Genomic DNA, 13,016 nt, shown 5'->3' on the forward strand with positions numbered 1-13,016 from the left:
ATGGGGCCATAGTATGACAGTGTTTATAGTCTAGGCTAAGTCTCAACATCGGTCTCCACTCACTCACTGAGCTGCAGAGGCTGCACTAGCACTGATTCATGATTGGCTGGAGATGCGGCGGTTTAGGGAGTGATCATTCAGATCAGAGAGAAGCATTTGTAGGGTTTAAATCAACTGCCTTCTGATTGGACAGTCACCTTGAGAATTATTTCAGTGTTTTAGTAATTAATAATAAATCAGTATTTGCAAATTATCATTAATAAAAGCTGGAGTATATTTGATTTTGATTATTTTAATCCTCTGAACTAAAGAGATAGATTATGTTATTAGGTTTTTTTTTCAGACCAAGAGTTTGTTTTCATATCTGACACTTTGGACTGATCACTAGCGCTCTTCCTCAGAGTGGTCAAGTGAGCGAGCTGATTTATGCAGGTTTTTTTCCTATCAGAAGAGGCAGAACCACAGCGCCATCTGCACTCCGACTTCCTCAGGACTCTCACGCACCTGGGATACTGTCCTGAGAAGGTCGGACTGGAGATGGCGCTGTCGTCCTGCTTCTACCGGTAGGAAGACAGCGCCAAAACCTGTTTAAATCAGCTGACCGGACATGTCACAGCAACATCACGTGATCTCTCTGAGGAAGAGCGCTAGTAATCAGTCCAAACTGTCAGGTATGAAAAGAAAACTCTTGGTCTGAAAAAAGAACCTAATAACATAAATTATCAGAAAGATCAAATGAACCTCATTGGACTAAACAGATAGATTGCGTGTTGGGGTGTGGTATTATTGGCGGGCTATGCGTGCATGTATTACACTGGTTTTATTGTGTAGGCACTTGGAATGTTCCTGACTATCTCTACTGCGTAACAAACTGATTAGCATACACAGAGAGTATTGTTGCTGCGTAAATGGGCCGGTGTGTGAATTGGCCACTTTTTTCCCCATTCCGCCCCTGATAACACGATCCCTCACTCCATTCTCCCTCTGTTTATGTGCCTGCAGGTTTTTTACAGCGAGCGCGATCTGGTTTCCCCGCGCCGAGAGCAGCTGGTCTCTGGAGAGGGCCGGGTGTCCCTGATGCTGTCCCCGCTGAACAAGTACACTGTGTACGAGCTGAGGGTCCTGGCCTTCACACGCCTGGGGGACGGGCCCCTCAGCGCACCCCTGCTGCTCAGGACCAGAGAGGATGGTGGGTCTATAATAATAAGAGCGGAATAAAACAGTCGCGCTCTGTCCTGGAGCGAGAGCAACTAGTGGACGCTCCATATGTGCAGCCCAGAAAGAATTCTCCCACAGAGCACGATGCATTTTTGGAATTCAAACAGCCTGTGTTTTCAACTGAAGATGAATAGTTTTAATATAAGTCATTTGAAGTTATGTATACTATATATTTTTATACATTTTTACTGTACATTCACCTGTTACCTTATGTTTTACCATTATTGTTGTTGTTTTGTCATGCCTTTGTATTATTTGTAATGATGGCCGAATGGAGCCTCGTGAAGCACTGACACTTCAGTCGCAATATTGTCTCAAATGGTTCGACGTGTCTGAGGCCTCGGAGAAACACTGACCTCTAGTGGACAAATTTAACCATTGGCACTAAGGTGTTTCAGCATCGATGAAGTATTGTTAGTGTACGACAATACTTGTGTGCAGAGCGACACCGTACCTAACAACAACAATAATAATGATGATTTAAAATAATCAAATGTAAAGAGCAACATAAATAGCAGCTGTAAATAAGAAAACAGGCGTTACCTTGTTAGGTAGAATTAGATCAAAGTGATCCCAAACCATGGATCGCTTTTTTCCACGTGTCGATGCCATCGAAAATGAAAAAAAAATGCCAAAAGTCACCAAAATCACCACTAACGTCACACAATACTCTTCACTACCCAACATTTTTAAGAAATATTGGTGCATCTTTTATACTGTAGCAGTTTAGCGCTCGTCAAACCACAGAAGTGCGCTGAACACTCTGAAGCACTCTGAACCAATCACAGAGCGGAACATTCGCTGAGCCAATGAAACGCTTCGATACACTGAAGCGATTGACACGCAGAGCGAAGTAGTAGGGGGAGGGACCAACACTTTGACACTTTGGTCACGTGAGCGGCTGCTGCGAGACGAGCTCCGAGACAGTGCTTCAGAGCAATTTGTTTCAGAAAGAACAAGACGTGCGGCAAATGAGCTCATTTGCCCATCACTACTTATTTGTATTATACTGTGTCTGTATCCTAATGTTCTGACCCTCTTTGTGTCCAGTCCCAGGGCCTCCGGTCAGAGTGATCTTCCCTGAGGTGCGTCTCACTTCGGTGCGAGTGGTGTGGCAGCCCCCCACCAGCCCCAACGGCATCATACTAGGTAACGCCAACACACTGCTTCTCCATCTGTGGAACACGGGCTTTTGATTTCACCATAGTAAAATGAAATTAATGTGGACAGTAAATAACTTGAGTACAGAATTTTACTTTATTTGAGTAGTTTGATCCCCCTCTTCCTTCAGTTTTGGTGGAGGGTCCTTCAAATGCTTTTCTCCACCTGGAATGTTTCTGTATTCACTGACACCAAACCAGACCAAGATACAGTACAAGTCAGATCTGTGGAGAGGAGGCGACCCCACTCACAGTTGTATTGCCTGTTTTTCTTTGTATTTTTGAGATATAAAACCACCTACCACCTTATTAAGTGCATATTGTGAGGTCTTATGAAGCTTCAAATGTAGTGATTTGGATAAAATTTTTGCAGAATTTTGTTCAACAGAAACAACTGAATCAGGTTTTTTTCTAGCATTTATTTTTTTTTTTTCCTCAAGCTACAAATGTGTTAAAAATAAACCCCTCAGCTTTTCAGCAAGTCTCAAACAATAATCAGTCCAGTTCAAAAATGTAGTGGAATAGAATGTACAGATAGAAGTAAAAAAGTATTCATTTTAAAACCTACTTAAGTAAAATACAGATACCTAAAATTTACACTTAATACAGTACTTTACTCCTTTTACTTGTGCTTTTCTACTTTTACTTCATTATCTTCCACTACTGCTGATATGAAGCCTGCGTGATATTTTAAAGTCTTAGCTGCAGAGTGTCTTCGATCCGTCTTTGTGAGACAACAGTAAAACACAAGCGCTCCTCAGTAAAAAAAAGAGCTCTACTGTGGATGGGACCATCTCTCCCACACTCCCTTTCATTTACTCACTTTTACAAACGTTGAAACACCACCGGCCTGTAGCGCTGGCCTCAGATAATCTGTACTGCTACGAGCCTGGAGCCTGGAGCCTGGAGCCTGGAGCCTGGAGCCTGGAGCCTGGAGCCTGGAGCCTGGAGCCTGGAGCCTGATATTGGTTCAGATTGATCATGTGCACCGTCGCTCAGTGTGCATGTGTGCTTTGATTGAAACTCCTCACATCCACATCCAACAAAGTGATATATCTAAGGGGGAAAAAAAACAAAAAACAGTGGACACCAGGCTACTCTTTTTAAAACTAATAACTAGTTAATATGAAACAGTTTTCAGTGGTCCAAAGTTATCCCTCACTTTCTTAACACATTCCGAGCATCCTAATTATTCACATTACAAAGAGCTGCTTTTATAATATATCTGTTCTAGGTGGGTAGAGTCTCTTTATGGTCCTATAAGAAGAAATAGCTATGAACCAATCCGGTGCCTGTTTTCCTCGAGGTTGCTTTGGCTAGAGTTACTAACAGGTTTGACTGACAGCGTGGCTAAGCACCTGCCCCTTGCTAAAGAGGCACGAGAGACAACAGGCGTTACCTTCAACCACGTTTGCTCCTGATTGGCTCCTTTGTTGCTGTGAAACTCATGGTCTGAATTCCAAATATGGATCGCCACTTCAAAGTCACTCCTGTAACTGCCAACCACGATGAACTTCATTTGCCTGGAGCCGAACGCTATGGGTGATGCTGCACACTCCTTTAGTCCACTTCTATTATTCAGTAAGGGTGGTCCAATCTTTTTTTTTTTTTTTTTTTTTTTTAAGATTCTCTAGATTAGAACCCTGCATTTGGTTACATATCTTGCCAGAATATTTGGGTCAAAATTTTATGCAAACTCATTTATATTTAAAGGTTGCTCAAGACACTGGAAAATTGCCCTATAGAGAGTAGACTATTAGCCAGGTTGGCGCCACCTAGTGCCTCCGCTCAATTTCATTTCTCTCCAACAACTAGGTCAGGAATTAAAATACACTAGACGGTTTGCAAGAACCCTGGAAGTGTAAGTTCGGGCACCAGCCAATCAGCAAAGAGCCATATGTTCAGTGTTGTCAAGATCGAGGATTTAAAGCCGGAACAAAGAGAATGTTTGGTGAATTTTATCAAGAGGAAAGACGTTATTGCCCTTATTCTTACAGGATTTGGGAAAAGCTTAATATATCAGTTAGCCCTGTTAACGGCGCATTGCGTACGTCACAACCAAAGAGCAGTGATTGGTTAAATGATAAAAAGTACCCACCTACCGTCGAGAGAACAAAATCTAAGGCTGCGAGGTCAGATGGTTTGTACAAAGTGAAATGAAGTAAAAACCAGCTGATGAATCAGGCTACTAGACATAGTGAACCAAATAAATAAGGCATATTCAAATAATTTGTCATTTTATTCTGCAAACACAAACTGAAACTTGCATAAGAATTACATAGAAAGTCCAGAATATTTGCTTAGAAAGTCCATAAAGTCCATAAAAAGTTAGTTAGAAAGTCTAGCTCCACTGTGGCTTTGTTGGCATCACAAAAGATGTGCCTGTGCTCTTTGACGACTGCGTTTGACAACATGCCGTAGATATTGTTTCTGATCTTCATTCTTTGTTCGGCTACAGTTAAAATCTTGGAATAAGCTTCACCCCCTTTCTGCAACATCATCGACAACTTTCAAGGAATACACAATTTTAGCAGCTTCTGAAAGTCTGCATCACCATCCCGTAGAAGATGTGTCAGACTGTGTGCTGCCGTATTGTCAAGTTGGTGATATCAGGTGAAAGGAGCAGGAAGTAACCATAAAATACTGTTAGGGATTTTATTATAACAGCACAAATGAAAATATGGCAAGACTCTGGAAGGGTTTGTACTGTGTGTCAGAGATTGAGAGTATGTTTTCATTGTCGCTTCTTTAAAGGGCCCATCTCATGCAAAATAACTCTTTTCACACTGTATCTTCTGCACATAAACAAGCACAATTTGGGTTTTGGAACATCCATTACACAATAGTTAAGAAATCTTACTGATTTCTTGGAGACAGTCACAGACCAGGAACTATGAAAGGTCAGCTATTGCTCATCCCCCCGCGAGAAAGCACAGGCTCCACCCTCCAAACGTGACGTAGTCTCTGAGTGAGCCGCCCTTCCTCCGCCATCTCAGGGAGGGAGGGGGAGACAGACGTGCACCCTGATAGTGGTACGAATAAACTTTTATTCATCATGGTGATACAGCACGTTCAGCTGCATGTGTTGGACCCGGAATCAGACGAGGACTTTGAGGAGCACGAAGCGCAAGCACCACATCCACATCAGCTGAACATTACTGATTGGTAAAGTATTAATAAACACTAGTAGATAAACTTATTATATCGTGTTCACTGCAGTGTAGAACAATGAGCTTATGCTGTTGCTTTTGTTTAGGTGTTCATGAGGGAATTCTTAGCCGATATGGGGTGGAGGCGGGGCGGAAGGCGTTGGAGTGGGGGAGGTGGTGGGTGCAAAGTGCTTTCTGCTACATCAAATGCGTCATAGGTGTAGCTGCCGTGTCATTGTTGTAGCAGCTTTAGTTTGTTGTCACGTGGGAGGGTGCCATAAATACTTTGCAATTTGTTTAAAAAATGCCAAATCAATCTAAAAAACACTTTGCAGACATATACAAGGCCCACACATCACTCTTAGAAGGTAGAAAGCTCTGAAAAGTTGATTTTGCATGAGATGGGCCCTTTAAGGAAAACCAAATCATTTGTAGGATCTTTTGCTGGTGATGGCGCTTCAAACTATACCAAACCAGGACTCTTCATGCAGCCTGAGCAACTTCTAAAACATCTCATGTTTTCTTCAAAAATCATCTTTTGGATTCTAAAACCTAATGCAGGCTTCTTATCGAGGTTATCTTAAACTTTATTTTTCCCTTGCTTTGATGGATCACTCTATTCTCCAGTATTCCGAAGTTTCAAGTCCTAAACAGTCATTTGAACATATGCGGGTAAACATTGTATTTTTTCCAGCGAGTAAGTCTGTTGGTTTCACAGCAGGAGGGTTGTGTCCTCTCAGTCGGACCAGTCTGCAGTGGGACATTTTGAGCGATGGAACTGTCGGCCAGGGGCTCTGGGGGGAGCACATTTAGCGTGACACCACCTTGCGACAGAACGTATGCGTAGGAGGCTAAATCTGTTGTCCCTGCCACCCCCGCTGCGAACAAGCTGCCGCGCTTTGTAAATTTTATATTATTGGCTGCTTTAGAAAGATGACCAAATGTGCTTTTTTATTTTATTTGATAGCTGCTGGGTTGATGGTTAAATTCCAGCTTCAGTTAATGATTTTGTTGTTGTTCTTGTTGTTGAATAAGACATTTCACACGCCATGCCTAAGTTAGCTTTAGTGCGTGAGTGTGCAATACCTGTCAACCATCCTGATTATCGGACAATAAAACATTTTCTCATTAGATAAAGACTTTTTTTTTACCCCAAGAGCAGCTTTTACAATATATCTGTACTGGGGAAAGACAAATGTAGCTCAAATAGACAGGAAAATCAGAGACAGAGCTTTTAAGTTAGTTTGTCTTTGTTTTACTGTGCTCTGAAGAGGGAGTGACTTAGCACAGGAGCAAAGAGAGGGGAGGTTTAGAGCATCAAAAACAAAAGTGAAACATGGTGATCTAATGTGCTAGCAGTTAATATTATTTAATGTTAAAAAAATTGTAATATCAAAAAATGGAATAGAAGTATTTAGGGCTGGGCAAAAATGAAAAAATATTAATCACATTAATCACAGTTCCTGTGATTAAACATGATTAATCACGTCATACGCAAAACCAATTCGTGAATTCAAAAGTAGCGTATAGCTCACTTTTATTGGAAATGTAAACGTAAATGCCACATTTGTTGTGTAAAAAACATTTCTTTATACAGGAGCAGGGCACTAGTCTGTCCATGTCCATGTTTCTTTATCTGGAGAATCGTAATCAGAAAAAGAACCAATTTCAGTGCAGTTTGTCAATTCCTAGAATTTGATTTAATGAATTTAAATCAAAAATCTAAATCAAAATTAAAGTGCATGTGATCAGCAGCATTAAAATAAAGTATTTTGTGTAAATCTCAACTGAAAAAATCTAATCAAACCAATACAAAACTGAAATGTATGTCCACGTCCAGGGCTTTAATGTTTCCTGTTTGATATAAAAATGAGAATCTCAGTCAAAAAGTCCCCAGAAAACAGAACACACAACCAGAAAACACTTTCAGTGCAGTTTGTCATTTCCTATAATTTGTATTTATTTATTTTATTATTATTATTATTTTTTTTTTTTTTGTACTTTTCTGAACAAAGCAAGTTGCTAAGGCATACAAGAATATTATTATTATTATTATTATTATTAAGCACCTCCGCAAGCTCTTGGTGCCCGATGCGACGGCTCTGACACGCTGCATCTCACGTGGTCGTCCGAAGCCTCGCTCCACTTGTTTCATTGAATCATTTGCTGCATCAACAGAGTGTGTTGCGTTTAGATGATATTTCAGACTTGTGAAACTTTGGTGATAAGACAATTCAGCTATTCAGTAGTTACAAATGACTTTGGCTGTGTCGACTGCACCGTCTGGAAGAACTTTAAAATGAAAATGGCCATGTAAAAGTTCTTTGCCCTTCTCCATGATTGTTTATCCCTCTTTCTTTCTCTCTGTTTCCTGTGAGCGCCGCAGCAGTAAGCAATTCTAGGCTCGCTTGTGGTGGACTTTTTCAAATAAAAGCCAGTGAGCAACAGACGTTTACAATAAAAATAAATACTGTATTAAGGAGAGAAAAATAATTGTCGGCAATAATGAATTAATTAGTTAACGCAAAATGAACGCGTTAATGTGCTCGGCCCTAGAGATAAAAAACCTAAACTAGTCAGAAATAGGCTAAAATTGTGTTGTTTTAATTTGTGTGTATATAGATTTTTCGACCTGAGATAATCCGCTCACAATAATATAAGAAGTGGAGGTGAGAGGAGATTTGTGGTGTCTCTTATCTCATCATCCGTCTCCATAGTCTGCGTCTACCTGACAAGATTACCACCAAATCGCCGGATTATCAGGCTACACTCTGTCACCCTCTGGCTTTACATTGTTTCTGGTGGTAGGTGAGCAGGGGATTGTGGGAAACGTAGTCTGGGATCAGAGATTTACGTGCGATTGTGGTAGTTCGTTCAGGGTGACTGCACATAGACAAAGGAACACTGAGGGACTACGAGGCTACGGTCCCTCTTTGTAGATCTAGATGAATTCAAATGACTTAAAGAGGCGGTGTTTTGCTCGGAATGTTCCACACCATGGCTTAGGGCTGAACCATTTTAAGACAAAATTGAATTGCGATTTTTCTGGCACATGAACATTTGCAAACATCACAGAAACTTACATCATACCAGAGTCCTGCACTGGGTCAGGTACCCACGCGACTACTACTGTCAAAAACCCATCATCACTTCACAGGCGCTATTTATTGAGCAAAAGAAACATTGATCGAGGTCCTGGACTTTTAAGCCACATCCGGACTGAACCAGGACTAAACCAGGACTAAACCAGGTCTACACCAGGACTAAACCGGGACTACACCAGAAAAGAACCAGAAATAAACCAGGACTAAACCGGGACTACACCAGCACTACACCAGAACTAAACCAGGTCTAAACCAGGTCTACACCAGGACTACACCAGGACTATACCAGGACTACACCAGGTCTAAACCAGGTCTAAACCAGGTCTAAACCAGGATTACACCAGGACTACACCAGGACTAAACCAGGACTAACCCAGGACTACACCATGTCTAAACCAGGTCTAAACCAGGTCTAAACCAGGTCTAAACCAGGACTACACCAGGTCTAGGTCTAAACCAGGTCTAAACCAGGTCTAAACCAGGATTACACCAGGACTACTAAACCAGGAACTAAAACCAGGACTAAACCAGGACTAAACCAGGACTAAACCAGGTCTAAACCAGGTCTAAACCAACTAAACCAGGACTAAACCAGGTCTAAACCAGGTCTAAACCAGGATTACACCAAGTCTAAACCACGTCTAAACCAGGACTAAACCTGGACTACACCAGGTCTAAACCAGGTTCTAAACCAAGTCTAAACCAAGTCTAAACCAGGACTAAACCAGGAGTACATCAGGTTCTAAACCAGGTCTAAACCAGGATTAAATACTCTTGGTGATATATCAATACAGCAGCAGACGATATCGATACTGTAACATCACATTAAACGATACGATTACGGTCTTGCTTAAGGACACATAAAGTCAAAAGTCAAAGAGAACCACCGACCTTCCCGAAAAGTTCCGTAACTCACCTTTAAAAATTAGTTTTGGAATAATAAATATATAAATAAGCAATTCATAAAACTTTGCAAATTTCAGACCTACGGCTTAAATCCATCTTGTCAAAACTACTCCCCGAACGGCAGACGAGTTTGATGAAACCACATTGACTTTTATTGGCTCTGAGCAGTTCTAAACTCTGTAATAAAAAGCTTTTTATATCACCAGCTTTGGAAGAATAATTAATATCTGAGTAAAGAGATACTTGTGGGCCATATATCGAGCCACACAAGCAAAACTGAAATGAATTCCTATATACGCTCGCAGAATTGTAATCTCAGTCCAAAGGGATTTCAGTCCTGATTGGAGTAAAGTATAATCTGGTTGTACAGGTGGCATACATTTCATTAGACATTGTGCCACAGTGTCCCAGAGACCTTGTGCTATCTAAAGACTGATGTATTAAAATAATATTATATTTATATTATGTAGGATTGTCATAATATAAGCCTTTGTAATCATGTAGGTCAGTAATCTCCTTGTTCCCAATATATTTAATACAACACTACAGTTAAAGTGGTGAGCCTGATAGTAAAACAGAGTAGGTAGTCACACTCATCCTTACAAAAATTATCCAGGGCTGAACTAGGAATAAACCCGGAACTAAACCAGGACTAAACTAGGACTAAATCAGGACTAAACAAAGGCTAAACATGTGACTAACCCAGGTCTAAACACAGAACTAAATCAGAATTAAACCCAGAACTAAACCGGGAAGTAAACCAGGAGTAAACTAAGGCTAAACCAGGACTAAACCCATAACTAAGACAGGGTTAAACCAGGACTAATCCAGGACTAAACTAGGAATAAACCAGGGCTGAACCAGGACTGAACAAGAACTAAACCAGGACTAAACAAAGGCTAAACATGTAACTTAACCAGGACTAAACCAGGAGTAAACCCATAACTAAAACAGGGTTAAACCAGGACTAAACCAGGGCTGACCTAGGACTAAACTTGGATTAAACCCATAACTAGGCCAGAGTTAAACCAGGACAAAACTAGGTCTAAACTAGGACTGAACAAAGGCTAAATATGTGACTAAAGCAGGTCTAAACACAGAACTAAATCAGAATTAACCCGGAACCAAACCAGGAAGTAAACCAGGACTAAACCTATAACTATGCCAGGACTAAACCAGGACTAAACCAGGTCTGAACCAGGTCTGAACCAGGACTAAACCAGGACTAAACCAGGTCTGAACCAGGACTAAACCAGGACTAAACCAGGTCTGAACCAGGACTAAACTAGGACTAAACCGGGACTAAACACAAAACTAAATCGGAATCAAAGTCGGAACTAAACCAGGAAGTAAACCAGGACTGAACTAGGACTAAAGCAAGATTGAACTTTGGTCTGAATTAGGAGTAAACTAGGATTAAACCAATAATTAAACCAGGGTTAAACCAGGACTAAACCAGGACTGAACTAGGACTAGACCAGAACTAAACAAAGGCCAAACATGTAACTAAACCAAACCAAGTCTAAACATAGAACTAAATCAGAATTAAACCCGGAACTAAATCAGAACTAAACCATAAATAAACCAGGACTGAACTAGGACTAAACCAGGACTAAACCCATAACTAAGATAGGATTAAACCAGGACTGAACCAGGGTTAAACCAGGACTAAACCGGGACTGAACTAGGACTAAACCCATAATTAAACCAGGACTAAACCAGAACTAAATCTTGATTAAACTAGGACCTAAACTGGGACTAAACTGGAACCAAACCAAGACTAAACTAGGACTAAAACAGGATTAAACTAGGCCTAAACCCGGAGCTAAATCAGGACTAAACTGGAACTAAACCAGAACTAAACCAGGACTAAACCCGCAACTAAACCATTTACCATTTGACCAACTACACTAGAACTAAATCTAGACTAGAAGAAAATAAAATTAGGTCTGAAATGGGGCCAAAATATGTTAAAATATGTTATATGACAGCCTAATACTGCAGGACTACTCAATGAATGAAACAAAACACAGCCCCAGGTCTGTTTTTTGATGTGGTAACATTCAAACATGCCACAAACCTCACAAGAGTCAATTTTGCATTATACAGGACCTTTAACTGTTGTGTTCTCTCTCTTTGCCTCAGGATACCAGATCTCGTACCGCCTGGAGGGTCGTGACTCTCTGCGCTGGACCACGGTGGAGGTGGGCTCCACGGGGAGACAGTTCACTGTCACTGGACTGGCCCCGGAGCAGACCTACGCCTTCAGACTGACCGCTCGCACCGCAGTGGGCTGGGGCCAAGAGCAGCAGGCCCTCGTGGTCACTACAGAGAGGAGAGGTATGAACAGGGGGCGGGAAGAGATACAAGAGGAATATCTCAGTTATCTATGCATGTTGTTATCCATACTAAAAATGTTCCCAAAGAGTCTGAATTTGTTGAAAGGGCCCATCTTATGCAAAATAAATCTTTTCACATTGTATCTTCTGCACATAAACAAGCACAATTTGGGTTTTGGAACATCCATTACACAATAGTTATGAAATCTTACTGATTTCTTGGAGACAGTCACAGACCAGGAACTATGAAAGACCGACTATTGCTCCTCCCCCCGCCCGTCCTGAGAAAGCACAGGCTCCGCCCTCCAAACGTGACATAAGCGACGAGTGAGCCGCCCTTCCTCCGCCCATCTCAGGGAGGGAGGGGGAGACAGACGTGCACCCTGATAGTGGAAGGAATAAACTTTTATTCATCATGGTGATACAGCGCGTTCAGCCGCATGTGTTGGACCTGGAATCGGACGAGGACTTTGAGGTGCACGAAGCTCAAGCACCGCGTCGACATCAGCTGAACATTACTGATTGGTAAAGTATTAATAAACACTAGTAGATAAACGTATAGTGTAGAACAATGAGCTTATGCTGTCGCTTTTGTTTAGGTGTTCATGTGGGAATTGTCAGTCGATGTGGGGTGGAGGCAGGGTGGAGGCGGTGGAGAGGGGGAGGTGGTGGGTGCGAAGCGCTTTCTGCTACGTCAAATGCGTCATAGGTGTATCTGCTCATCGTTGTAGCAGCTTTAGTTCATTGTCACGTGGGAGGGTGGCAGAAATACTCTGCAATTTAAAAAAAACGCTGAAACAATCTAAAAACCACTTCGGCGACATATACAAGGCCCACACGTCACTCTTTAGAAGGTAGAAAGCTCTGAAAAGTTGATTTTGCATGAGATGGGAATTTTAAATTTTAAAGTTTGAAGTTGTTTAAGTGGGACTAAGATCAACTTTAGTTTTTACTTAAGTGTTTCCCTGGTGTTTTAATAGCATTGTTCACTGCCCCTGCCCATTCTTCCTTCCTAAATCTCCCCTTTAGTCCTCCTGACCCTGCCCCTCTTCTACAGTTACTTTCCCTTTATGCCGGACATACACTGTGCGATTTTTTGATCATTTCACTCAGCTTCAGCTCAAACTGTATGACCAAATC

The 13,016-nt window shown here is 41.5% G+C and overlaps 1 protein-coding gene across 1 annotated transcript in view; it reads left to right on the top strand.

The window, feature by feature from the left end:
- Positions 1-13,016, top strand: part of LOC110174021 (protein sidekick-1-like) — a 260,668-nt gene that overhangs the window by 209,299 nt on the left and 38,353 nt on the right. The window contains 3 exon segments of the mRNA XM_020940057.2: positions 1,003-1,189; positions 2,269-2,367; positions 11,683-11,877. Of these exon segments, the coding sequence (XP_020795716.2) occupies positions 1,003-1,189; positions 2,269-2,367; positions 11,683-11,877 (481 nt within the window).

The sequence above is a fragment of the Boleophthalmus pectinirostris genome, unplaced genomic scaffold (assembly GCF_026225935.1).
Source record: "Boleophthalmus pectinirostris isolate CB_2022bp ecotype Guang Dong unplaced genomic scaffold, ASM2622593v1 HiC_scaffold_22, whole genome shotgun sequence".
NCBI classification, from domain to species: Eukaryota; Metazoa; Chordata; class Actinopteri; order Gobiiformes; family Gobiidae; genus Boleophthalmus; species Boleophthalmus pectinirostris.